Source organism: Anas acuta, chromosome 14 (assembly GCF_963932015.1).
Source record: "Anas acuta chromosome 14, bAnaAcu1.1, whole genome shotgun sequence".
Taxonomy (NCBI): domain Eukaryota; kingdom Metazoa; phylum Chordata; class Aves; order Anseriformes; family Anatidae; genus Anas; species Anas acuta.
Window position 1 is genome coordinate 19,030,226 of NC_088992.1, and position 25,441 is coordinate 19,055,666.

Genomic DNA, 25,441 nt, shown 5'->3' on the forward strand with positions numbered 1-25,441 from the left:
CGCTTAGAGTATTAAAGTTTTAACAAAATGTCAGAGAAAACTGGAAACTACTTAATCCACAGAAATCTGTCATAAAGATTGCATTGTAAGGTTGTTTCAGCATGAATTCTAGTGACATATGGGAGCTTAAAATATAATATAATGATATATCTCTATCGGTGAGATGTTTATGTAACGTGATTGCAACAGAGATGTCTTTACTTGTTAATTTGTTAGGATAGTAAAAGTTAGTGGTTTTGGAACAATGCAATAAATTAAGTTTTACTCAAAAGCAATCTTGCCACTGGAACCCAAATTTTCTTTTTTTCTTCTAACTAGTTAGGGTGTCCTGAAGACTGGCAGCCTGCTGTATGGAAATCTGTGGTGCTGCTGTCTTCTGTTACCTTGGATTGCTGTTCTCAGCATTAATGTGTGTAGCCTAGCAAAGAAACATGATAGAAGTATGGTATGAATTGTGGAACTACTTGCCCAAGTGGAAGACAAAACTTAGTTCAGAGCAAGTTTTGAGGGAAAAGATCTCATGTAGCAGTAATCAAGTGAAGCTCTTTCCAGTGGAACTGGAATTTTAAAACATCTGTCTAGAGAAAAATCCTAATAAAAAAAATCCTAATATGCTGCAATTTATAGGCTTTGGTTTGGGCTACCATGCTTCATGGTTTTACAGAGATGTTATATGAAAAAGTAATTGAATCACAATGAATTTTTATTCCTGTTGCTCCTAAGTAAATACATTTATGTGTTTTTCAATTCATCTTCTTGGTGAACATGATTTGTAATGTAACTGTAGCTGTAATATATCACTAGTGCCACATAAAAATGTATTTTACATGTATTTTATTAAAATTTCACAGATGAAGTACTTTCCAGTGTTAGTTTACATCAGTGGTCATAGTTACACTGATTAATCAAATACTGGAAAAGTTGTTCAGATTTATTTATTTATTTATTTTCCCAGAAGGTAAACCTGGGCTAAATGTAACTGAGGATTTTTGCTGGGTTTGCTGTCTCAGCAAGGCAGCATTTGCATGTGTCAGTGAGGAGGCTTTTCCCAATCGGTCTTCTGAGCAACCAGCTGGGAGGCACGGCAGAGGGGTGGCACATCTGTCTTGGTGCTTGCTGTCACATATCCCTAGCCATTTCACTGCAGTCTGCTCTCCTGAGCACCCAGGGAGTGTTGGTGCCTTGGAGGGAAAGTTGTCAGCCTCATGCTGTTAGGGCCAGGAACTAGAAGGCCTTGAATCTTCAGAAATCATAAGGCAGTCTTAATTCTCACCACATCTGTAGCTGTCCAAATGGACATATTGTAGCCACTTCTTAAAGCCTGGCTTTTAGATCTAATAATTATTTTGAATACATTACAGACAGACCGAGCAAGTCATATCTGATACATACCTGTTGAAGAATAATTCCTTTTATATAAGGATGAAAGTTATGACTGCATACATATTGTTCTGTGAGATATTTCTGGATATCCAGGAAGAAGATATCTGCACCTGAACATTATACTTTTCATGTATTCTTACTTTTCTTTTTTTTTTTTTTTCCTTAACTAATGATAGTATTAGAGAAATCAGTGCCCAGTTTTGTGAATTATTTCATATAAAAGGACAAGGTTGCAACAAGATGTACAGGTGCACAATTATTTGTAGTTGTTGAACCACTGTATCTGAGAGAATCGTGCTCGTTAAGTCACTGTTGACTTTTGTGTGCTAGGGGGAGTTACATTGGACAAACATTATGTGATTGCCTAACTAAGGATTGTAACAATGCAATTACACAACTCAGCAAATTCAGGTAACAAAGGTGGACAACAAGGATCTACTCTTGGGTTTAGGATATTTGAGGGTGTTAGTCCTTTTCATTTTTTATAGATCAGGTATCTCCCAGTGGCATACCTCACATATCTGTGAAGCTTTGTATGTCTTGAGGCTATTAGTGTCCTCAGTTTACAGGAGATAAAAAATGGCATAGTTTCATTGGCAAATTAAACATTGTTTCATGAACAGGGATTGTCTGTAGCTGCATAACATTTTTATGTGTTTTAGTGTTTTTGTTTGTTTGTTTGTTTGTTTGTTTCTATAGTATAAGATCAGTAGTAAAAGAAATTTTATCCTCTTCAGAAGAGCATCATTTTGCTTTGTGATTCTGCAGAACTCTTTTAGATGCTTATTAAGGTAACAACACAGCCTTGGAGTGCAGTTTGCCTTGGGAGTTAGAGCAGAGGTCACCTAAGGAGTCATCTGAAAGTCAGCTAAATATTCTGTTAGGCTTCCTTGTATTGTCAAGTGACAGTTGTATATACCCCAGAAACTGGGTTATTGCACCCATATTAAGAGGAAGCAAATACTCTTCTGGAGGTTTTTCATTCAAAAAACACCTAATTTTAAAAGTACTTGTATCTTTAGATTATCTCAAAGAAAATGTGTTAATTCCAAAGGTATATTTAGGATGATAGGTTGCCCAGGCTAGAGAAGCAAAGTTTCTTATGTTATGTCTCTATATAAGTGTCTGTAATATTGTGTGCATATTCTCCTTGATATTTTTTAGTTTCTGGGCTATATACGCAGACCATCACTCAAGTCTGTTTTTCTCATGCAGAGAAACAGCTTGCATCTGTATCTATCACTGGGATGAATTAAAAGCCAACCAGGTGACATCATTCCATACTATTATGAATAGTATTGCTTTGCCTAAATTGTTTGTTACTTTGGAGAAGAAATCAATGACTAAATGTTAATAGATACACAAGTACAGTTGTTATAAAGAAAAGGAGCAAAAAAGTCAGATACCTCAAGTATGCAACCCTCTTTAGAGTAATGCACACTGACACTGGCCCTTGTAGACTGTACCTGATGAAAAAGGTTTCCACTTGATGAGTGTTGCTGTAAGGTGTAAGAGAAAATGCATTTCTTTTTATAGATCAGGTCACTAATTTTCTTTGCTAGACTGATAAAATCTTGTGTTGTTTGAAGAGAACTCATTTAGGAGATTTGTGTCTCAATAAGGGTGAGCATCAGAGTTGAGGTAGCACCAGACTGGGGAACGGACTTGAATTCTGATTCTATGTTTATTACTAGTTTTGTCACTTCTGTGACATATGGTGGCATATTTCTGTTTGTGCTTACTTATATAAAATATATACTCTATTAAATATATAAGTGCTTCTCTGGCTAACAAACCCAAAAACAACTGTAAAAACTGAAGCTGTTGTAATCTAGAATAATTTAGTTGTTATTATACAGAATTTTAAGAAAAGGCTGCTAATAGTAATAGAGATAAAATATCACATAGTTTCAAACAGAGGATGGTAATATAGTGAAGTAACTACTGAATAGCCCATTGTATTTTCAGGTTATCAGCAATAATTGCTATCAGCATTATACCCTTTACATCTATTCACCTCTTTAAATAAAGCTGTTTTCTCTAAACCTTTTTCTTTTATTCTACATAATGTTTTATGATTCAGGCATCTAATGATTCCTCAGGAGAAAACACACCATATACAGATTAGCCCCATTAGTGTAAACCACAAAATAAGAAAATACATTAGTCTGTTACACATGAATTTTCCAGTGATTGTTTCTTGCTTTTCTTACAGATTCCAAGCAGAAATTTATACCATTAGATGGTATATATGAGAGTATTCTAATCTGATTTGTCTGTTCCTGAAGGTTACATGTGGTCTGTCCTGCTTAAACACAATTAACATCTTATTATGTTTTTGATACCTCTGGTTTACAAACAAACAAAAAAGCAAAACATGAGTTACATATCATATCAGGACTCATACATGATGTTAGAAAAAGATTAATTCAGTATTATGTATCTATGTATTTTCAAGGGAAGTAAATTATTTCAGATAATCAAGAGGTTTACAGTATTAACAACATAGGAAAAATAGAGCAGGTATTTTGAAATCCAAGGGATAAAATGCACTTCACCTGATTGCATTTATGTAACATATGCGTGAATTTCTGATATTTTTCTTCATTCTTTTTCTTTGCCTGTATACATCTCCTTTTTCTTTTTATGGAATACAAAAATTCTTGGAATTGTGGTAGTTAAGAGATGGTGTATGTAATTTTCAGAATCACCCAGAACACCCAGACCACCTTCCCTCTATTTGAAATGGTTCATGTTGCATTTTATTTTTGACTGTAGAGGAAGTTGAGATAGGCTAAAACTATGCACTTCAAATATTGAGGACATTGGCACATAAGAATGTAAGTGCAGCGCAGAGAAAAAAAGTTGCTTTTGTGCCATAACCTATCTTCAACAAGGGCATTTTTTTAATCTTTGCTTTTAAAACTGTGAGTTATCAAACATGAGAATAAATGTTTGTCACAGGAAACAGACACTCCTTTGCTCAACTTGAAAAAAAAAAAAGAGAGAGAGAGAGAGAGAGAAGAATGAGAGAGAGAAGAATAAGCCACGATGCGCATATATTATTAACAGAAACAGAATGTGAAGGAAATGTGAAGATGTGAATTGTTTCTAAAATGGTTTTATGAGAATGCTGAGGTCAGAGCTTTCAACAAAACTTGAGCAACAAGGTCATGATCTTTGGGATGCCACAATTATTTTGTCATCTTTGCTACCAGCCAGTGTTTTCATCTGTGGTTTGTAGGATGAGTTTGAGTGCTGTTTGTTGGCACTTTGGGTTTTCAGTTGTTTTCTTTTCCTGCTTCTCCTGTAGTGTAAACCCTGACAGGAAGGGTGAAAGCTCAGGACAATTCAGGACTGAAGATGTAGAGGTCACAGGATGAAGCCAGAAGCTGGATGCTCCTAGTTAGTTCTCTAGAAGAATGCAAAAATCACAATGTTCCTTCCATTGAGAAAATTCCATTTTCTTCTGAAAAAGGCAGTGAATTTTACAGAAGAATGTTCAACAGTGGAGTGTGATCAGGGCATTCAATTTGAAAGTGTTATATAGATCCAACTTCCATTGAAATCAATGTGGGGATATGAGATCACTTAATTTGTAATAATGTGGAATGTATATGCCTTTGACAATTTTCCCTCCTCCTTAAATACAATTTTTCTTAAACTCAGGGGATATATATGTGTGGAAATGGATGCTATAGTGTACTTTTCTAGGGATTAGGCCTGACACATGTAAATATTTCTTTTGTATGATACAACCATTAGAGGATGACTGAGTTTCTTTAGTTATATTGAGCAACAATCTATGGTATGACAATTCAATGAGACAGAGAAATCTGTTATAGTATCCTGATAAAGTCAGTATTATTAAATTAAGGCCTGCAAGTTTATTGAAATACAAGGAAAACAATCTTATCTTTCAAATAATCATACTGAACATATGAGGCAAATGACTTTCAATTTAATTAGCTGTGAGAAGATACTGTGTAAGGCTTTCTGTTCAAGGCTGGGTTGCAAATTTAGATGATGAGATTATGCTATTACCTGCTTTATTATTGTGCACAATATAAAAACGATACAGAATGCACAAAGCATATTTCTTGAGATCACAGATACTTAGCCGTGATTTCAGAAGAAAACTAAATTGGATATAATTGGCTTCATCACTGTGTGAAAGACACAGGCATTAAAAACCACAAGGGTGAAGCCAAAAGGAATAGAGTACTAATCAGTACAGTTGCGTCATGAATCAATCCACTTTTTTTGTTAATTGCTTAAATCTAGTATTTTGATAAGTATGAAACGGATAAATCCAAAGTAATGTGTAAAAGTATATTCTTCAGTTTTCTTACAGCTGCTTTGTCTCATTTCAGTTGTAAAGCTTTTCCTATTAAGGGAATTCATTATTAGGAGGAGGAAGGAACAGTATTACATGACAAAATAACACGGTAAAGTCTCTAGCTACCTCTCAGCATTGCACATTGATCAAACCTGTCTAAATGCCAATGAGGTGGGACTTCTCCAGTTTTCAGTAATAATTGATCCAGCTTCGAGGTGTTATTCCTAGACAGAAAATAAGCAGTGGGAATTAGTGGTTTTTTGTATTAATTTTGTGATTTTTTTTCAAGCACATCATTAAGATACTGGTGTAAGTGAGTCTGGGGAACTGTTGATTCCTTAGGGATTGCAAATTCTTTAATGTATTCCTGCAGTTCATTATAGGTCTTAAGAAAATGAGAAATTTATAACTGCTTAGTGGGGGAAAACCCGTATACATGTTAAAAGCTTTGAAATTGATTTCTTTTAAAGATTTGCAAAGACTGTGTATATATGTGCACATATGTATATAAATCAACATGAAGTAGCATTTTTGTTTCTTCTAAAGCATCAGTTGCCTATTCCAAGTACTAGGTGAATGATATGTATACTAACACAGAAATCTAGTTAGTTTCAAAAGTTAATGTACAAAAATCAATGGAGGAGATGGAATGGTTCTATTTACAGGTTTGATTATAAAGTAGTGCCTTGCATCTCAATCAAGTTGAGTGATCTGTGTATTTAAGTGTCCTGAAATGTTCTTTTGTCTTTGCAGAAACATTTATTACAAGTAATTAGCTATTTAAACTATTGACCAGCCAAAGAGAACTTCTGTCGGATTGTTTTATCTATTTGCTATTGTTGTTACACGCATTAAAAAGCATAAAAAGTTCACTGTAAGGTTCTGTCAAATTTAGCCAACTACAACAAAGCAAGCATGCAAGAAATGTGTAATTTATTACTATGAAGGGAAGATGAACCAGATGGGAGCTTAGATGAGAAAAATGTTGTAACATATCCATGCTCTTACCTTCCCTCTTGCAGTTATGTCTCATTTAAAACTATGTATGTGCTTCTGTTTGGTTATATATATGTGTTGATTAATAGATATGCTTCAGTTACTAGACAGTGAAAAATTTATGAATGACTTTGCATCATTGTGTGTCCCAGCCTAAACACCAGGAATGTGTGTTATTTCATGGTACCTGCAATACCTCCTAGTTGCCAATGTCTCTGTCGCATTAAGGGGTGTAGCTGATTAACAGTTATGGGTCCAGTCGGATTCAGGGTACTGAACTATCACAACCACAGATTCACCAATAATGCATTAACCGTTAGGGGTCTGGTTGGATTCAGAACACTGAACTACCACGGTCACGGATTATGTATACCCTTACTCAAGTCACATTTAATGAGAACTGTCAAGACTAGGAACAATGCAATCAAGTGCAATTTATTACAGCAACAGGTACACAGGTTCTTTGGATTGCAGGTGATAGTTACTGTCTGCAAAAGTGAGCCAGCATGCATGGAATACATGTACACAGGTGCTCAGCCTGGAAATTAACGCGTTAAAAGGCACAAAGACTCTATAGAGATTTCTAAGTTTCCACAGTGACACACAGTATAACCAAGTGTTCAGATCTCACACAAAGGCATCCCAGTGGCGGGGAAGGAGAGGCTCAGCCCATCGACTGATCCCAGGAGTCCTCAGGATGGCATATTCCCTCAGTGGTATCTTCTGTTTTGGGAGATGAGACTAATGGAAAGTGGAATTTCAAGCCTATGCTATAATGCTTCGATCATTGTATCTTTTGTCAGACAGACTTAGAGCAAGCACGGACTATAAAAGGCAATTTGCAAAAGAGACCATCTGCAAAAGACAAATGGAAAATAAGTCCAGAGAGGAGCTTTTTAGAATAGGAAGGACTGCCAGTCCTGGGTCCATGTTTTAACTCAAAACCTAACAGCGCATCACTCTTTCTTCCTTCAATGCTTGTATATTTTAGATGGAAGATATGCTTTCCTCTGACTGCTGTTCTGGAATGCTAATGGTGAGCTGTGGAAGTGCAAAGGCTTCATGGCAGGAGACATTAAGCTAAGGGCTATGCTTCAAAAATCACAGCCCTACAGAGCTTTTGAGATACTACTGCAGCCAGCATATTTTTTTTTTTTTAAGAAGCTCCTTAGAAATCAAGCTTGTTGAAGTGGAACTCCCTATAGGAAAGCTTAAGTCAAATTTTAGTGTTTGTTTTTTTTTTTTTTTTTAATTATTATTTATTTTTTTTATATCAATTCTTATATGTTGCAGTGATTTAAAATCAGTTTAAATATCTGATTTTATAGGTGCATGTTGTAATTGATTCTATGTGCATACACAGGAATCAAGTCATTGTTTTTTAATAAACAGATCACAGCTGTTTTACAGTGGATAATTAATGTCACTTGCTGAGTGAGAGCTGAGCTAGGGTAACCAAATGCTCTTGGTGAGAAGTGGGAAGGAAACCCCACAGTGCACAAACAGGTAGCATTTGCACAGCACACATCATGCCCTGAAAATTTTCTTGCCAGTGTAAAAGCAACTTTGCTTCTAAAACATGTTTACAAAGTAAACAGGATTTGTTAAAGCTGTATGTATATAATGAATGCACTACAGAAATGACCCAGACATTTCTATCATTTTGATGGTTTTGCATGAATATGCTTGTTTTCTCTCATCTATACCAGTAATTGTTTGTATTCCAGCCAGATTAGATACATTACTCTAAACGTTTCCTCCTTCATTGCCTACATGTTCATGTTGTTTTTGTGTTTTGTTTTTTGTTTTTTTGTTTTTTGTTTTTTGTTTTTTGTTTTTTGTTTTTTGTTTTTTTTTCCACTCTGCAACAACCTACTGCTTTAGTTCTCTCTATTTATGCCACCAGGAAAAACAGTTAAGAAATGTTAGCTCTGAATTCTTAACCATTGCATTGATACCAGTTGCCAGGAATACTGATAAGTATGTATTCTAGAAAGGAAATACATCTTAGCAGCTGGGCTACAGCGGCTGTAACATTAAGAATGCTTCCTCACATTTCCTTGATGGGCACAGACCCACTTAGCTACTATGTTGTAGCTGCAATCAGCTATATTTGTATCAATGTGAAAAATGTGCAGTTCCATATTTTCATTAATGCTTCAGCTGGGGAGAGAGGAAGAAGAACATCAGTATCAGTCTGTAGACAGTAAGGCAGAGATTTGCCACAAAGAGGCTTTTCTATAGTCAGTCCTACTCCTCTGTAATGTCCTGCCCATCTATTCTCATTAAAATGTCAGGCCATAATACATTTTGCATAAATTAATATAAGTCGCAGTCAGATAGTTTTTGACTTCTTTAGAATCCTCTTGTTTGCTAAAACATAAAGTGGCTCAAGTTTCTGAAGAATCAGGGAGTGGTTGAGGTTGAAAGGGCCCTCTGGAGGTCACCTCTTGTCCTTGCAGTGGATGCCACTAAAAAGGGCCTGGCTTTCTCAGCACATTAATTATAAAGCTTTTTTTTCTACAGATGCTTACTGAATTTCTACTACCATAAGTAACTTTGTACCTCTGAGCTGAAGGATTAACTACTTCTGCCCCTCCTTATGATATACAGTGTGATCGTTGCCATCAATTTCAACCATGCTGTTCTGTGGAGTGAGACATGTTAGTTATAATAGCAGATTATCTAGTACCAGGTGTTCTCCCTCTCCACTTTTCAAAAAAGACGGCTTAGTAATTTGGCAATGTCATGTTCAACTGTACACAGCATGCAGCTGAGCTGGTAACATATATTTTTTTTAATTAAAACCTTAAGTTGTAGCAGCTGATCTGAGTAATCTGTAATACATAAACGTAGTTCACATTCTTTTCTTCAAATTGCAAGGTTTTACTTTTCTTTCAATAAAAGTAATTTTAAGAAATAGAGAGCACACAATTTTATGATGAAAACTTGTATTTTCAATATAGAATTCAAAATGCTAAATGACAATTAAAGTAATGGTGTTCCAGATGTCCTTTGTTGAAAGGACAGCCTTGAGGCAACAATGAACATTTTTTGAAACGCTCTTTGCATTTCCACTTAGAGACTCTGACAAGGCTTTTTTAAGTGCGGTTTTCAAAATTATTTTCTCTCTCGTTATTTATGTAATTATCAAAGCTTTAATCTTGATGTTTTATTTGTTGTACACTGCAGATACATGTGGATTTACTAACAGTAGGGTTCTTTAATGATGGGCTTCTAATATTTATTTCTTTCATCATTAATAACGTAGGATTTTAACTCATAAGTATAATGCGGATGGATATAATGAATAGCTTAGTGACTTCATCTTTTCATCGAGGTAGTCCAGTGACTTACTGTTAATTCTAATTAAATAATCACTGAAGCCAGAGAAAAACATTAACTGCAGTAATTTGTAAAAATGAATTTGGATTTTAATTCACAAAGTTGGTTACTGTAGCAACTTGCCAGATGTAGAAAATACTTTCATCACAATTTTGCAAGATAGCACTTCTAGAAATGGACATGAAAGGTACATTTCAGTGGATGTTTTGCATACATATCAAAGGAATACCAACTTTCTCCAAAGTTAAAAGAATAAAACAGAAAATGGTGATGATTGAGTTTATAATTTTAGTTTATTGTTGAATTTTCAACTGTTGGGAATGCTTACTGAAGTACAGATTGCTAATTTTTGTAGGTGTTCCAATACTGTCAAGTAAATCAGTGTGGTCAGTGCTAGTTTGGACATGCAAAAGATTCACAGTGGGATTTAGAAAACTCTGAGATCAAGTTAACTTCAAGAACGGGATGAAACTGAGTCGTCTTGGTTTTGCATACATTGTTGAGGAGGTACTTTCAACCATCTTCACAGTTGGTACATTGCAGCTGTATCCAGTTCTTTTCCTCCAAAGGGAAGAAGCTCACAACATAGTTTGCAAGTCCTCCTTGTCCTTTTGCTATGTGGTGTTGGCACAACTATTGTATCCCTGTGGCCACTCACAACAGCTTACAGAAGGCATTGTAGCTCTTCACATACACAGTAGGTGATAATCGGTGGGTTTTAAACTGTGCAGAAATGAGAAAATAAGCATATTTCAGTGCTCAAACAGAATTGCTTGGGTTGGATTAGAATTTTGGAATGAGTCAGACTTCTGTAAGCAGCTCTGGTAGTTGAGGAAGCAGTACTTCTCTCATTCTGAGAGAAACAAGGATCTAAATGAGACTAGAGGAGCTGTGTAGCCAACAGAACATGAATTATGACCCACACATTTGTTATTGCATATTCCATGTCACTTTACCCTTCAGAACAGGTGTTAGCCACAGTCTCATGGCAAAAATTTATCTTTGCTAATTAAATTCTGCCCTGCTAAATTCCCCCTGAAATTTTAATTTGATTTTGTATTCCTCACTGTATGTCATAAATTGCTGTGTGATGGTACTTTGTGCTGTTAAATCGCTGCCTTTAATTGGTAGGTGACATATTCCTTATCCCCAAATACAAGGTGAGAAAATATTTTATCACTAGTGAAATGGTTTAAAATTTACTATTGCTGATAGCTACAATTCATGAAATCCTCATCAGACAAAACTATTTCTTGGTTCCCCCAGTCTTCCCAAATGACTTTATTCAGCTAAAGGTTCTGTTGGAGAATTGTCTAATGGGAATGTTCAGGTAGAACTGTAAATTGTCCCTTTCTTTAAAAAGAAACAAAGAAAAAAACTTCTATCTATGCTGAGAACAAATTTAATAACATTATGTAGTATAAAGACAAACTATAAAATGAACTAAGCTGAAACACTACTTGTTCTCATAAGGAAGTTTGGAAGTATGTTACTAAAATCTGTTATTCACTATGTGTTAGACCATTCACAAGTTAGCACTTCATAACACACTATGCATGAATTTGAACATACCTTAAATATATACTTGAACCGAATTTAGATATGAGCCACAGACACTTCGTAGTCTACGAAAGTTGAAGTGAAGGCAGACAGCTTGTAACAAAAATTTTCCCATGCATTTTTCCCATGCATGTTTCTAACTCATTTTCTGTTTTAAGACCTCTTTTTTCTTTGTGGCAGTATTTTTTTTTTCTTCTCATAATTTGATTTGATTTTGCCTTCCAATAATTTAAGTGCTTAAATATTTTTAGTCTTTGTAAGCTGGCATTAATTTTCCTTCAATTATGCTGTTTTTCATACAGTCCAGTTTCTAATGTTGTTTAATGTTGTCATGACAACAAAAGCTACTGAAAATCATGTACTCAATATTAATGTGGCATTCTTTCATATCATCTTTCCAGGCTGAAAAAAGTTTATTGGCAGATCCTCAAAAGGTGTAAACTCTCACAACTCTATTGGTGGTCAACACCATCTGATCATCTGCCACTGTATCTCTTTTCTTAGAAACAATTTTACTGCACTTCCTAAATTACCGATGACTCTGAAGTATTGGCATATGATAGCTTTGCAGAACACAAATGATGTAATGAAACTTCTGACAAATCTCATAGTACAATTGTATTTTTAAGATTATTCTCAACAAACTAAGTGAAAATACTTTTTGCAGAGAGCATCATTCCTGAATATGCAGTTCAGATTTAGGCTCTCAGGAATTTTGCCATTATCATATACAACAAATATGACTGCCTGGTGATGTCTTTTTTTTTTTTTTTTTTTCCCTGATATTTGCTGTTTGTATGTGATCTTTTTTGATTTAATTGATATTCAAATTATGTAGAGATTATCTGCCACTGTGTATGTTTTTATATGCATGGTTTTATACATTATACCATGTATCCTATTAGAGAGGAAAATATTTCAAAATCTCTATGTTGAAAAATACTTTTAGCATTTTTAATGTATACATTCAGAAAAGAACTCCATTCCATTTTTCCCCATATTCTATTGTTTTCAGTGGATTGTTTGCTAGTTTGCCAATATGTTCTTTAAATGTTGGTATTATGTTAATTCCATGTCTTCAGCTATTGACCACATTCTAAGTGTGCTGATGATCAAACAGAAAATGTTAAGAGTATGGTGTCACTTTCCTTATTTAATGATGCATCAAGTAGCTATAATGAACAGGGTCATGAATATATTTAGTTTAGGGAATATGACAGCAGTTTGATCAGTGCACCATAGATTTTTATTTTAATTTAGCTGTGCTGCTTCCTATGTATACAATTTCATCCAAAATAAACAAACAGGCCTTGGAAGGAAACTTGTCATTATATAACCACACAGACATTATTAAATGTTGTTAGGTCATTTTCCTCATTTATGCGAAGTGTTATATAGATGTTATCTCCATTCTCTAATAACATTTCTGATGTTGAAAGGTTTTAAGTGGTGCCTTCCAACTGTATGTATAGTAAGGCTGCAGGAGGGATTTTGGATGTGTTTGAGGCTGTGCAGTGGTTGTGTGTAGCTTAAAGCTTGGTGGTGCATCCTCTCAGAAAGCTGCTATATGAGCTTTGCCTGTGCTGCTGGGCTGCTGGTATTTGCTATGCTTGTGACAAGAGCCGTACAAGTGCTTTATTGTTTTTGTTTGAGGGGAGGAGTGGAGAATGAAGAGGAAGGAAACCTCCTTTTTGTTAACATGCATTTATGTTCATGGCATTTGTTACTATATAATATACTGTAGTTAATTGCCAAACAACATGAAGAGTCTAACCCACTAGGCTCTCCAATAAGGGCTGTTTTTCTTTAGCCCTTTTCATTTGGTTTTTAAATGCATCTTCACCAACAGTTTTTAAATAGTACTGCATTGGTATAAATTTGCAGACACGAATTGGTTTTCACTTCCTTAAAGAAAAAATATCCTATTTCTTCACCTTGGACTATTAGGCATAGCACTCAACATGCACTTTTTGTTTCAGTAATATTTAGTACTTTGTAAAGCAATAATTGGTTTTAGTCTGTTTTTCTATGAGTGCTTGGTGCTGAGTATGTAGTGTTCTTAGCCATTTCAGCACTTTACATGCTAGCTGGGTATAATGACAGACCTTGTACCCAGGAAAACATTGGATTTGCAGCCTTTCAATTTGTCTAACAGTTCCACAAGATGTTTCAAGTCAACATGTCTGTTAAAAGCCACTTTGGGGCAGTTCAGCTCTTTAGCGTTCCCACTTCTAACTTGTGACAAAGTTACATGATAAAACCTCCATGAGATGTATCAGTATCTTCAACTCCGCCTCCAGTGCATGTTGCACGTTCCCATTTATACTTAGCTATGTAAGAAGCCTTTCATTCCTAGCTTTGGACAAATAGTTACCTCGTACAACAGCAGTAATAAAATCTATCATAATAAATACTATAGCATATAAGTAATTATAATATAAACAGACTGCAACAGTAATTCAAATATTATACAAAGTTGGCAACACTGCGTATATGACAGTGGCTTAATAAACATGTTGACAAAGTGACTGTTAGATACCTGCAGCACTGATGTGCTCCTGAGCCCAGAATGCCACAGAGCTGGTGTGGGGGGAGGAACAGCTTTCATGTGGTAACAGAGCTCACTGTACCTGCAGCCTCTTGCTCCTGTGCAGAAGCACCACGCTTCCTGCATAAAATAACTTCAGTGAATGAATGACACATGATACATGCAGGATAACACTTTTTAAAGGAAGGATGAAGTTAGGAAATAAGAATATAAACATAGGTACTAAAATGTGATGCAAATAAGCCTTGGGTTGAAAGAATATACTAGGAATGTCACTGCAAAGGGAGTTTAAAGGAAGACAGTTTAAATAGGAAACACTTAAGCATAGTTATGGAATACTGTGAACTCTCATGTGAAAATGTCAAGTTGCTTGATATTTTAGTTTGTTTCAGGACAGAATTTGAGTCATAATTCCTTCAAGAATAAAGTTGTGCAGTTCTGAGTTTCAGAAGAAGTAGTGACTACAAAGTACTAATAATAGCATTTTCCATTGCTGCGTTGTGTATTATACATTATTGTATTATTCATGTGTTTTTCTTTTAGTAAATGACTTTGGGTTTTTTGAAGAAGGGCATTTATTTCAAAGGCATGGGAGAGGTGCAGTCCACATGGGGCTTTCAGCATAAAGATGTAGTGCTTTAACTTTTGTATTTGAGGCTGATTTCCTTTTATGTATGTTAAAATATTGTACTGGATTCTGTTTAATGAACATTTACATGCAGATATCCTGCTTTTCTAGCCCAAGAGGCAATCTTATGTAATACATATTTGCATATTGACACAGTTACGATACTAGAACTAGAGGAAAACTGAATAAAAGTTAACAGTGTGTGTCAAAATATACTTTCAGAGAAAAGTTCCTTTAAGGTTTGGCATTATCTTTTCTCAGTCACATCAACTTCATGAAATAAGTACATCCTCAAGCTATGTGTGGAGTTCCTACTCACAAGAGAAGTGAATGTTAACTTTTATACAATTTTGTTAACTCACCCTCCTGAAATGTGAAATGCAGTGAAGTCATCTTGGTGTGGTGCCTGGCAACATCAAGGTCAACCACAGAGTGGCAGAGAATACAAGATAAAGCAGGATAGTACTTGTAGGGAAGGATTTCACACAGTTTTGTGTCACATAAAAGACAAAACTTTAAAATGGACTAGAGTAAGTGAACAGTTCCAGTGACCATGAGGAAGGGACATTGCTTCTGCTGTGAATTTTACAGAAGTCATCCACTGAACAAAGAGTTTGGGGCCCTTCAGGGTTACAGCTTCTGTGTCACTTAAATGAATAGAGATGAAGATTTTTCTCCTCCTTTGGCCTTGTCCTATCTCCTGTAAAAACAATTCCAGTTCCTGATACCTTGTGCATACCTATCCACAACCATTAGCATCTAGTTACCCACCAAGTAACTTCTCTTTGTATACTGCATGTACAACCTGGAGGCTTGGGGTGTCAAAATAATTTATTCTCACCTCTTTCAGTATCCTAGGAAAGTAGTTGCAATACTGCCAACCAACCTTTGCTGTCTTTTCTGATATAGGTGTCACAACAGAGTTCCCTACAGAAAAGTCCTCTGAGCCTTGAGGTGCACAGTTCCCGCTGAAATATTTTGAGAAGGCAGCAATGTGATTTCCCATACCAGCCAGCCTGTGTGAAGGTCGTGTAGGAATGTTCCAGGTCTCTGGCAGTTCTGAGGAAATACTGATGAAGTTCTAACAAGATCAGTGTATATAATTAACATTCCCATAAACTTAATTCACACAGTACTGTATAAATAGTTGTCCACAGTAAGGGTACATGTAATCCTTGAAAAAGCTTTTAGAAGACAGAGAACTTATTCAGACAGTATACTATATTAAGAAAAAGTTCCAAAATCTGTGTGTAAACTAGAAAACTATAGAAAACCACTAAAAGAAAACTAATTTTTGCAAGCTCAATTAAGTGTTCCAAACCAACCTTAATTATGTGTGTGTAAATACAGCTTGTTTTTTTTTTGTTTGTTTGTTTGTTTTTTCCAAAATTCTGATGAAGTCTAGCTGTTATCAGTAAGTTTTTAAGATATTCAATGTCTGAAAAAGGGAGCAATGTTTCTATGCTTTCATAACAAAATCTTTATTTAGAAAGTTTTGGTTACTATGATGCACTGAATACCTGCATGTAAGGGTAGAATAATATTCAAGAGCATTGCCTTGCACATCACTGCAAGCTAATATATCTTAATGAATAAATTGAACAAATGGCACAGGCACCAGACAGCAGGGCTTTCTTCTACAAATTACATTTTTCTCCTTGCAGCCTTGGATTTTTTTGTATAGCTATGAAATAATTAAGCAAAGTGAAGTATTAATGCAGTTTTATAACTAGTATGTTAAGGTTGCCAGATGTTGTTCAAATTTTCTCTCTTTTTTAATGTACATTGGTGTTCGAATTGTAGGCTGATAATGGGTTGTGGGGAACTTGGATATCAAAACCAAATGTTGTAAGGTATTTAAAATGAGCTTATGTAGATGATGCTTTACTGTTTCATTTATTTTGATATACTCAGCTTTTTATTTTCAGTTTTGAAAAGGCTAAATCTCAAATCAGATTTATTGATTGGAAAATTCCAACATACACAGTATTTCACTGATGTCTTCTCTTAAATCAGAAAATTTGGAGATTTATTTACCTCTTAGAAAACAATATTCAATGTCTGAACCCTTTCATCTCTTCTGGAACATATACAATTTTTGTACACAGATTTTCCAAGGCATATATTTGAAATTAATGTGGCCAATCAAAGTAAAAATGTAGATATCAGAACAAATATGAGGATGAATACAGGTTGTAATGATGGCATTGGTGTAAATGTAGGTATTTGTTTTTCTCATTTGATCTGTGTGCATAGTAAGGGGTAGGAGGAGAATATTTGTTATTTTTACCCACCCAGTGTCGATGAACATTTTATTACCAGAGTCTTCTTCCTGAAAACATAGCCTCCTAGTCAGGTGCAGAAGACAATTACTAATAGTTGTTTTTGAACATAGAAGCAATCTTGAGTTTTGTCCATAAAGCTCGGGTTTTTATCAACCTTCTAAACTATTTCTTTGAGATACAACTGAGAAATTGAGTATATATTTGCATCAAAATCCAAAAAGATGTTCCCTCCACACCCAACCCGGATCCTAAATATTGTGCCAAAAGATAACAGTACTTTGTTAATGTAATTAAAAAGTACAAATTGAATCTTCAGTTGCATGTGTGTCATTTAAAAACACATGAGACTTCATATGTGATTCTTTGAATTCAGTTGAAGAGATTACCTATGCGAAATCTATTCAATTTTTAGTTATTTTGCAAGTATGTCCTTCTGTTAATGACAAAGGTATTTCCTCAAATGTATGAGGTAGATTCTGTCAATTTTTTTCCTCAGTTATATTTATGCATAGCGTAGGATACTTGACAAGTGAAGACTAAGCAGATTAAGGCTGACTAAGATAGTGGAATGCCTTCAAATGGCTTCAGTTGAGGAAATGTACCATCAACAGAAGAAGGAGGGCAAGAAAATAGTGTAGGACCAGAAATCATGGTATTTATTGCCTTGGAGATTTGTGGCTTCCTTTCACTCATTTAAAACAGCTATGACTAACTTTTTTTCTTGGGTGATTTTGCCCCCAGTATGCTCAATCAGTTTATCCAATTGTTGTGTGCTTGTTATGTAGAAAAAATAATACAGACCTTTTTAAAGGAACTGTAAAGTTGTAGTGTTGTTTTTTTTGTTTTTTTTTTGTTTGTTTGTTTGTTTGTTTGTTTTTAATACAGTACTTGTTTAATTATTCAGTCCCTTAGAGAATAAGTTAATAAAACACTGCACAAATCCAGTGAAAGTATTACAGTTGAACAGAACTACTGTCCATTTGCTTAATGATGGCCTATGAGTCCATAGATTTTTGTATATTGCAAAGATGCTGTCATTTTTCAAAAAAATAGTGTTTATAATACAGCTGTATTATTCTCCACAACATGTGTGCTGTTCTTCTTGTAAAAGGTTGCTTTATAATAGTATTTCTTTTCAGATCCTGCTGCTTAGTTTTTACGTGTTTGGTGGTGGTGACCAAAAGTCAAATATGCTAGGTCATCAGAAAGATTGTGCAACGTCAGCTTTTACCAAACCTCTAGACCTGCTGGGCAAAAATCTCATTGGAGTGGCCAAGTAGTCCTACATCATGCTTCAGCGCAGATAAATCATGCCTAGAACAATTGATAGAAGATCTAACTAGAGGGACACTTGGACATTTACTCTGATGAACTTGAACAGAGTTAGGATTAAGATAGCTCCCAACAGCATCCTTTTGGCTTATTGTTAATGCTGAAGTGGTTTTCCTTAGTTTGGACATGATGCAGAATGAAAGCTTTCATTCCCCAACAATATTCTAAACCTGCTCAGACAATTTTCTGATGGTTCAGAACAGAATGACATTAATTCACAGCCTTGGAATCCTCTCTACTTTTTGGCTGTATTTACACTGTTTTTCATGTTTGTCATTATTTTTTTCCCTAAAACAACAAATATCTTATCTCTAGTCTCCATGTGCTACAGTAGCATTACTATGTGGACTACGTGAATTTCCGTACGGAGTGTACACTGCTCGTTAGTAGTGTACATGTATCTTTATATGTCAATAATATAGCCCTGCTGTCATGTACAAACAAAAGCACTGTGAGGCAATGAATCCCTCTAATCAATCCAATTTAGATAAATTGGCATTTTTTAACAATGTGTGGTGTTTCTGATAACTCTCTTGTTTTAAATAATCTCATGCTCAGCTAGTAATATTACAGCTTTCATTTGAGGTTGTCTGCATTTAAAGAGCTTATAAATTTTATTTCTGATAAAAAGACTGATTTTTTATTAATTTTTTTGTACTTTGTGTATGAAGAGGTTTTTATTCTTCATGCCTCTAGTTGTTTGTTTTCCTTCTACAAGGAATGACAGATGATAAAGCACTGAAGTACAGGCAATGATAAATACCCTGTCCCTGTTAATGGGAGTTGAGAATGCTTTGCTTCTCTCAGGATTGGTGCCATATTTCCAGGGCAATGTATTGATTTGGTTGACTGCCGATGTGTGATGCATGACAGAAATGAGAAATTGAACATTTTGAATGTGAAGTAAATCATGCTGCTGATGATATATAAATGATTTAGGAAAAAGCAATCAATCAGATTCTCTGTCCTGGTTGCAGTGCTACATACAATTTAATATACAGTAAAACAATAGCTCTTTTGCAATCAAAATCAAATAGTAGTGTGTTTGTTTGTTTACTAAAATCAGATTATTGCAAAAAATACTTGCAGAACTTTGTTTTTAGTATGCTTTACTTTCTGCATTACTGATATTTAAGCTGTTGCAGAGCAGTGCTCACACAGAGCTGAGGACATTTTAGATCCTCATGCTGCCCTGCCAGCAAGGAGACGGGGGGTTCACCAGGAGCTGGGAAGGGGCAGGACCAGGACAGGGCAGGACCCAGGGTGCCCACAGGGACATCCCGTACCATGCAGCATCATGAGGGGAGAGTAAAACTGGGGAGGCTGGTCAGAGGGGCTGCTGCTGCTTAGGGAAGGGATGGTCATCAGTCAGCAGGTGATGAGAAACTGTATTGTGCATCACTTGCTTTGTATATGTTGTTACTATTATTATTAAAGGTTTTCAAGCTGTATGTTTCACAGATTGGATTCATTGGTTGAAGAAACTAATTCCTCATTACTTAACATGTTAAATACTTAGAAGGGCCTCAGTATTTCAGGACATTTTGTATGGGAAGAGACTTAAAGTACTGTACTCTTCCATCCTTCCATCTTCAACCACCTTTTGCTGGATTTAGTCTGTTGAGGAAAAATAACAAGGTTAACTGAAGAAATGAGAGATAGGAAGGGAGGCACTCATGTAATTATGCAGTTTCAGAAAATAATAATTATGCAAATTACTTTATTTCCTCATGAGAACAAATTCTCCTGGGTAAATCTGAAATTTGACTTTTTTTTTTTTTTTTTTTTAATAGTTTAACTGATGCTATAGAACAGTTCTAACAAGAGGCTTGGCTGAACAAAGAATGTCTTGCATAGTCATCGGAAGTAGTTGTGCTAAAATTATTCTTATCTCTAGATACTGCAACTCGTGGTCAACAGGCTACAATTTTATGGTGTAAATTTCTACATGAGCTAAATCAAAACTGGTAGGTTCTGATGATTAAAAGTGAAAGCTTGAACGTGTGTTTTATCACAAAGTATGTAAGAAGCATCAGTACAATTGTGTAATCAAAGCTACTGCTCATTTGATTACAAAGGTTAGACCCACTGACAGATAGCATTAATCTTGGCTTCTTTTCAGATCTCTCATGTTTTAGACTATGAACAGGTAATATGCATTAAATGTAAAAATTGACATCTATGAGATTCTTCATTTCACAAAAATTCAGTATAGAGGAATTTAGGTGATTTACTTGATGGCAATGTCCAAACAGAAGAGGGAAGCTAAATATTATGTGAGGCTATTAGTCCAAATTATGTTAATTTTTTCCCTTGCTTTTCCTCTTGATAATGCAAAAGAGAAAGTACGACTGGCAACAAACTGGTAACTATTGATGTAAGCTCTTTGATGATGTGAATTCAAACTCTGTTTCTTAAGGAATCTGAATACATCAAAAGGCATAGCATGTTTCTCATTGTGTGTGTTTTTGTTTGTTTGTTTGCTTGTTTCTTTTTCTCCCTGCACAAGCTTATTTGGAAGATATGGGTCTCTTCTTTTCTTTGGTTTATGTTGTCAGTCAGAGTGAGTCTTTTTTTTTTTTTTTTTTTTTTTTTGATAAAAAGCAAGGTTAAGAAAGAACATATTTCACAAAGAGATGAAAAAATCTATTATCATTAGTTTTGCTGTTAATATCAGCAATTCTGAAAGAAGAGCAGGTTCCATCCTGAATTCTTGATGTCAACCATATGTTCAAAATCTGTCCTATATAAGTAAGATGGCTCTGGTTGCTGAATTTAATTTTCATTTTTCTGCCATCAAACTTATTTAGGTTTTCATGATACTAGCATCATGAAAAATAGGAGTCACACACACAAAACTGGAATTGCCATCAAAATGCTGTAAGAACGTGACTACCAAAATACTTTAAAACTTTAATACTGTATGTCGAATAGATTTTTATGGTTGTTTCAGTGTTTTCATGTATTATGTGATTCATATCTTCAAACTTGCTAGTTTTCTGCTACTGCTGTACACCTGGTTTATACTAGGTTTATCAAAAATTAATGATGCATGGTACCAGTTTTTATAAATTCTGGGTTATCACAAAATATATATTACTTGCATTATTACTTGGAATCAAATCACATTTGAGCACTCTTGAATGTCATTCAGTGTTGTTCTGTTTTTTGTCTGTGGGCAAGATCAAACTCAAATACATGTATATATAATTTTGTGAGTTTCCCACAAGGTAATAGTCATTATTTGCTCATAACTGTTTCTTTATATTTTCAATTTTCAATAGCAAAAATCTTTAATAAGTTACAGACATTTGAGAGGGTCTTATTTCCTATTTTTGTTGCAGATTTATTTCTGTTCTCCACTGGTCAGTTTTCTACACCAATAGAGTATTTAGGTTAGCTCAACAGCTGCTAGGAGAACCCAGATTCAGATTTCATGCATATGTTCTATGACTGTGAGAACACTAATGCTGTTTTCTTTTTTCCTATCTTTTTATTTGTTTGGTTGTTTGGTTGTTTGGTTGTTTGTTTGTTTGTTTTGATGTTGTTGTTTGTTTTAGCTATGCAGAGTGTGATGTCTTTTGAATCTGTTAGTGTTGCTTTTTGTGGGTGCCACACCAAATGTGACTGTCTTTTCTTGCATTCAAGCCTCTTTTGGAAGAAGGAGTGGCCTTGTTTTATAAGTAAATCTAAATGGGTTTGAACCAGAGTTTTTCATTTTCATCCAAAAAAAAAAAATTAAATTAAATAACAGATGAGGTTATAAACCACACTGTGTCCAGAGCAAACGTCATAAGACACTGTATGCTGAACTTCTCTCTTAACCATGTTCCTCTCACTGTCCTCTTTCCTACGTTGACCAGGTTGCACAAAACAAGTACATCTCTTCTGTACCTCTCTTGGTGGCCTGGCTACATTTTGGTTACCATTGCTGATGTTTTGGCTCAGGTGTTGCAATTGCAGTAAAGCCACACTGTTTTCTTCAGTCTTGGGATCAGCTGCTACCTTGAGCTGTTGAATGTGCAGTTGCTATCCATAGATAGGATGTATGTAATTGTAATTTCCTATTAAAGGTTTGCTTTATGAATATATCAGTATTAAATATATATATGTGTGTGTGTGTGTATATACACACCTGGAATTGCCATTTGAAATGATATTTAGAATTACCTGTGTCTGTCTGTGTACTTATTTATTTTATCGCTAGTGCTGTAGAAATATATTTGAAAGTATTTTATGAATGAATTCTTTTGACTGTTCTCCATGATGTGGGAAGTGATGTGTATCTTAACTCTTTGCTCCTGTTTTATAGATGGCTATACAACAGATGACATTGAATTTTATTGGCGAGGGGGTGATAATGCAGTCACAGGAGTGACAAAGATCGAACTGCCACAGTTCTCCATTGTAGACTACAAGCTTATCACCAAGAATGTTGTTTTCTCTACAGGTTTGTGGAGGGGAAGCTACAGGGGGAATTCACTGGAAAGACTTTTAAAAATGAGCAAGTTCTCAATATGTAGTTCAGTTCTGAACAAAAATTTTAGAAATTGAAGTAAATTAAGGCAGCAACTGAATTTTTAAAAAATAAAGTAGTTGTTATTACAGCTTCCACAGTGTATCAGTCATTAACATATGATGGAGATACAATAGCCTGTCTTGTTATAGCTCAGTCAAATAAGTCTTTTTCTATTTTTCTATGAAAATTGACTAAGCCACCTTGGTGCCCTACCTCCAACTAGATATAGCCCAGCTTGCAGAAACCTTTCTCTGACTGTTTCTAGATGTTCTTTGTGCCAAGTGGTATTAGGTTAATTATTTTGTTTTCACTGTAAAATCTTTCATGTCCTCCTTCCACAGGACTATAGTTTAGCCTATGCTAGCTAACATATGACTTTTGGAAGGCTGAAAATATTTTGTATGACAAGAAGTGGAAAATAAGATTGGAATTCTCGAACAAACAACTAAAACATTTCAAAGACATATTAAATCATTCAAGGGAAACAAGACTTGGGCTATTGGTATTTATGTACTCTACCTACTTGAGAAAGCTGCTAGGTATGTTCAAAATAAAATTAGGAGAAAACAAACAAACAAACAAACAAACAAACAAAAAAAAACACTTTTTAGATATGGACAGAAATCATCTTGGGAAGGAGTATAGAAGGACTGTGCATTCCAAATTCTTCAAAACTGGGGAGAGCAGTACTTGAATACATAGTGATCTGTAGGTACCCATTTCAACAAGTGTTTCATATACTTTTTTTTTCTGATGTCCAGTGACAAAGGGGAAGTGAAGTATTGCGTTGTTTGGATAGAAGGTTAGAACAAAGGTTACCCTGAAGGAGGCATGCTGCAACTTGTCAATGAAGAAGCATTTTTATGCTTTAATTCTGTGAAGTATGTTTTGGATGTCGATTCCTGAATATTATAATTACCATCAGGAAAGAACCTAGCAGCATCCTTGTTACCCTTAAAATAAAAGATTATTTAATCACAATTCTTGCTAGAAATTCTACAGCTTATTATCCTGGATCTTTCAACCCTGTGTGTACTCTATGTTGCATGAAGCAATAAAACCAGAATGACAGGAAAGTGTTTTCAGGTTTTGTGCAAGTAAATTATGGCCATACCAAATATTCTCTTTTAGGTGCCTACCCAAGGCTGTCTCTCAGCTTTAAACTTAAGAGAAACATAGGTTACTTCATTCTACAGACCTACATGCCTTCTATTCTGATCACTATCCTGTCCTGGGTTTCCTTCTGGATTAATTATGATGCTTCAGCTGCAAGAGTTGCTTTAGGTAGGCATTTTTACACATCTCATGTAGTGTGCACTAACTGAATTCTTTTTCTTGTTTGTGACTTAGTGGATAGTGCATGATTTGAAAAATAAATCTCAGATCTTTTTATGTCTGGCTTGTAAGCTTTGTATATTTTGAATCAGCATTTAAATCATCCCAATTTAAATAAAAATTAAAGTGATTTCATGTCTGAATTAGCTAACTGTATAATCATTGTAACCAGAATTAGCCTAATTGTCTCAATGTTTTCTGTTGTTGTTTTACTGCTTGTTCTCCAAAGAGAATGCATTTCATTTGGTTTTGCTCATGGCAGTCCAGAATATACATTCAGCACCATATTATGGAATACAAATTGCTTTTCCTTTTGGGTATGAATTAAATAAAGTTTTACTGAGGTTTTATAGGTAACTTCTCTGAAGTTGAAGCTCATTAATTTTTTTTTTCCTTACTGTTACCTTGCATTCTAAAAGTAAAACCATTTGCCTAATTAATTTGTTGAGAACTCATATCTCATCAGTAATCCCGTGTCCTTGTTTATACTGTGCCCCTCATCAGAGGATCCAAGCATGTTACAAAAATAAATGAGTATCTACTGTCAAATTTTGTAAAATCAGACTGATTTCTGCATGGTCCTGAATCAGATAAGTAAGTAAATCACCACAAAAGACAACTGAGAATTTGACATTTAAAATTTATATAACATTTATTTTTTCCAGGCCTTTTTTCATTTTGTAGTAAGAATTTAAGTCTGCAGACAGCATGAAAATGCTGGAGGAAGGCAAGATACAATGACTCTAGGCTGGTAATTTATAACAGATTGTTAGAGAAGATTGTGGTTTAGCTGGTTAAAAGCATGCTTGTTGAATATAACTACTGTTTCTTTCTTTGATTACAATTAGTTATGTGTGTAATTTTCTTTGCTGTGCAGGATAAGGAAGGAATATGAACAGAAGTTGCTTGTTAGCAGAAAAAAAAAAAAAAAAGCATCTAGAAGCACCTAGATTTTTTTCAGCACTATCACTTGAATATTATGAACTAAAATGTTAGAAAATTAAAAATGAATTCAATCAGACTTCTCCTTTCTTTTTCTTTTTCTTTTTCTTTTTCTTTTTCTTTTTCTTTTTCTTTTTCTTTTTCTTTTTCTTTTTCTTTTTCTTTTTCTTTTTCTTTTTCTTTTTCTTTTTCTTTTTCTTTTTCTTTTTCTTTTTCTTTTTCTTTTTCT

At 34.9% G+C, this 25,441-nt stretch overlaps 1 protein-coding gene across 9 annotated transcripts in view; it reads left to right on the forward strand.

Moving 5' to 3' along the window:
- The window catches only part of GABRB2 (gamma-aminobutyric acid type A receptor subunit beta2), a 178,327-nt gene that overhangs the window by 129,714 nt on the left and 23,172 nt on the right, over positions 1-25,441 (forward strand). For all 9 annotated transcript variants that reach the window (XM_068697748.1, XM_068697746.1, XM_068697744.1 and 6 more), the window contains 2 exons: positions 22,729-22,866; positions 24,067-24,219. In XM_068697748.1, the coding sequence (XP_068553849.1) occupies positions 22,729-22,866; positions 24,067-24,219 (291 nt within the window). The remainder of the gene's footprint in view (positions 1-22,728; positions 22,867-24,066; positions 24,220-25,441) is intronic.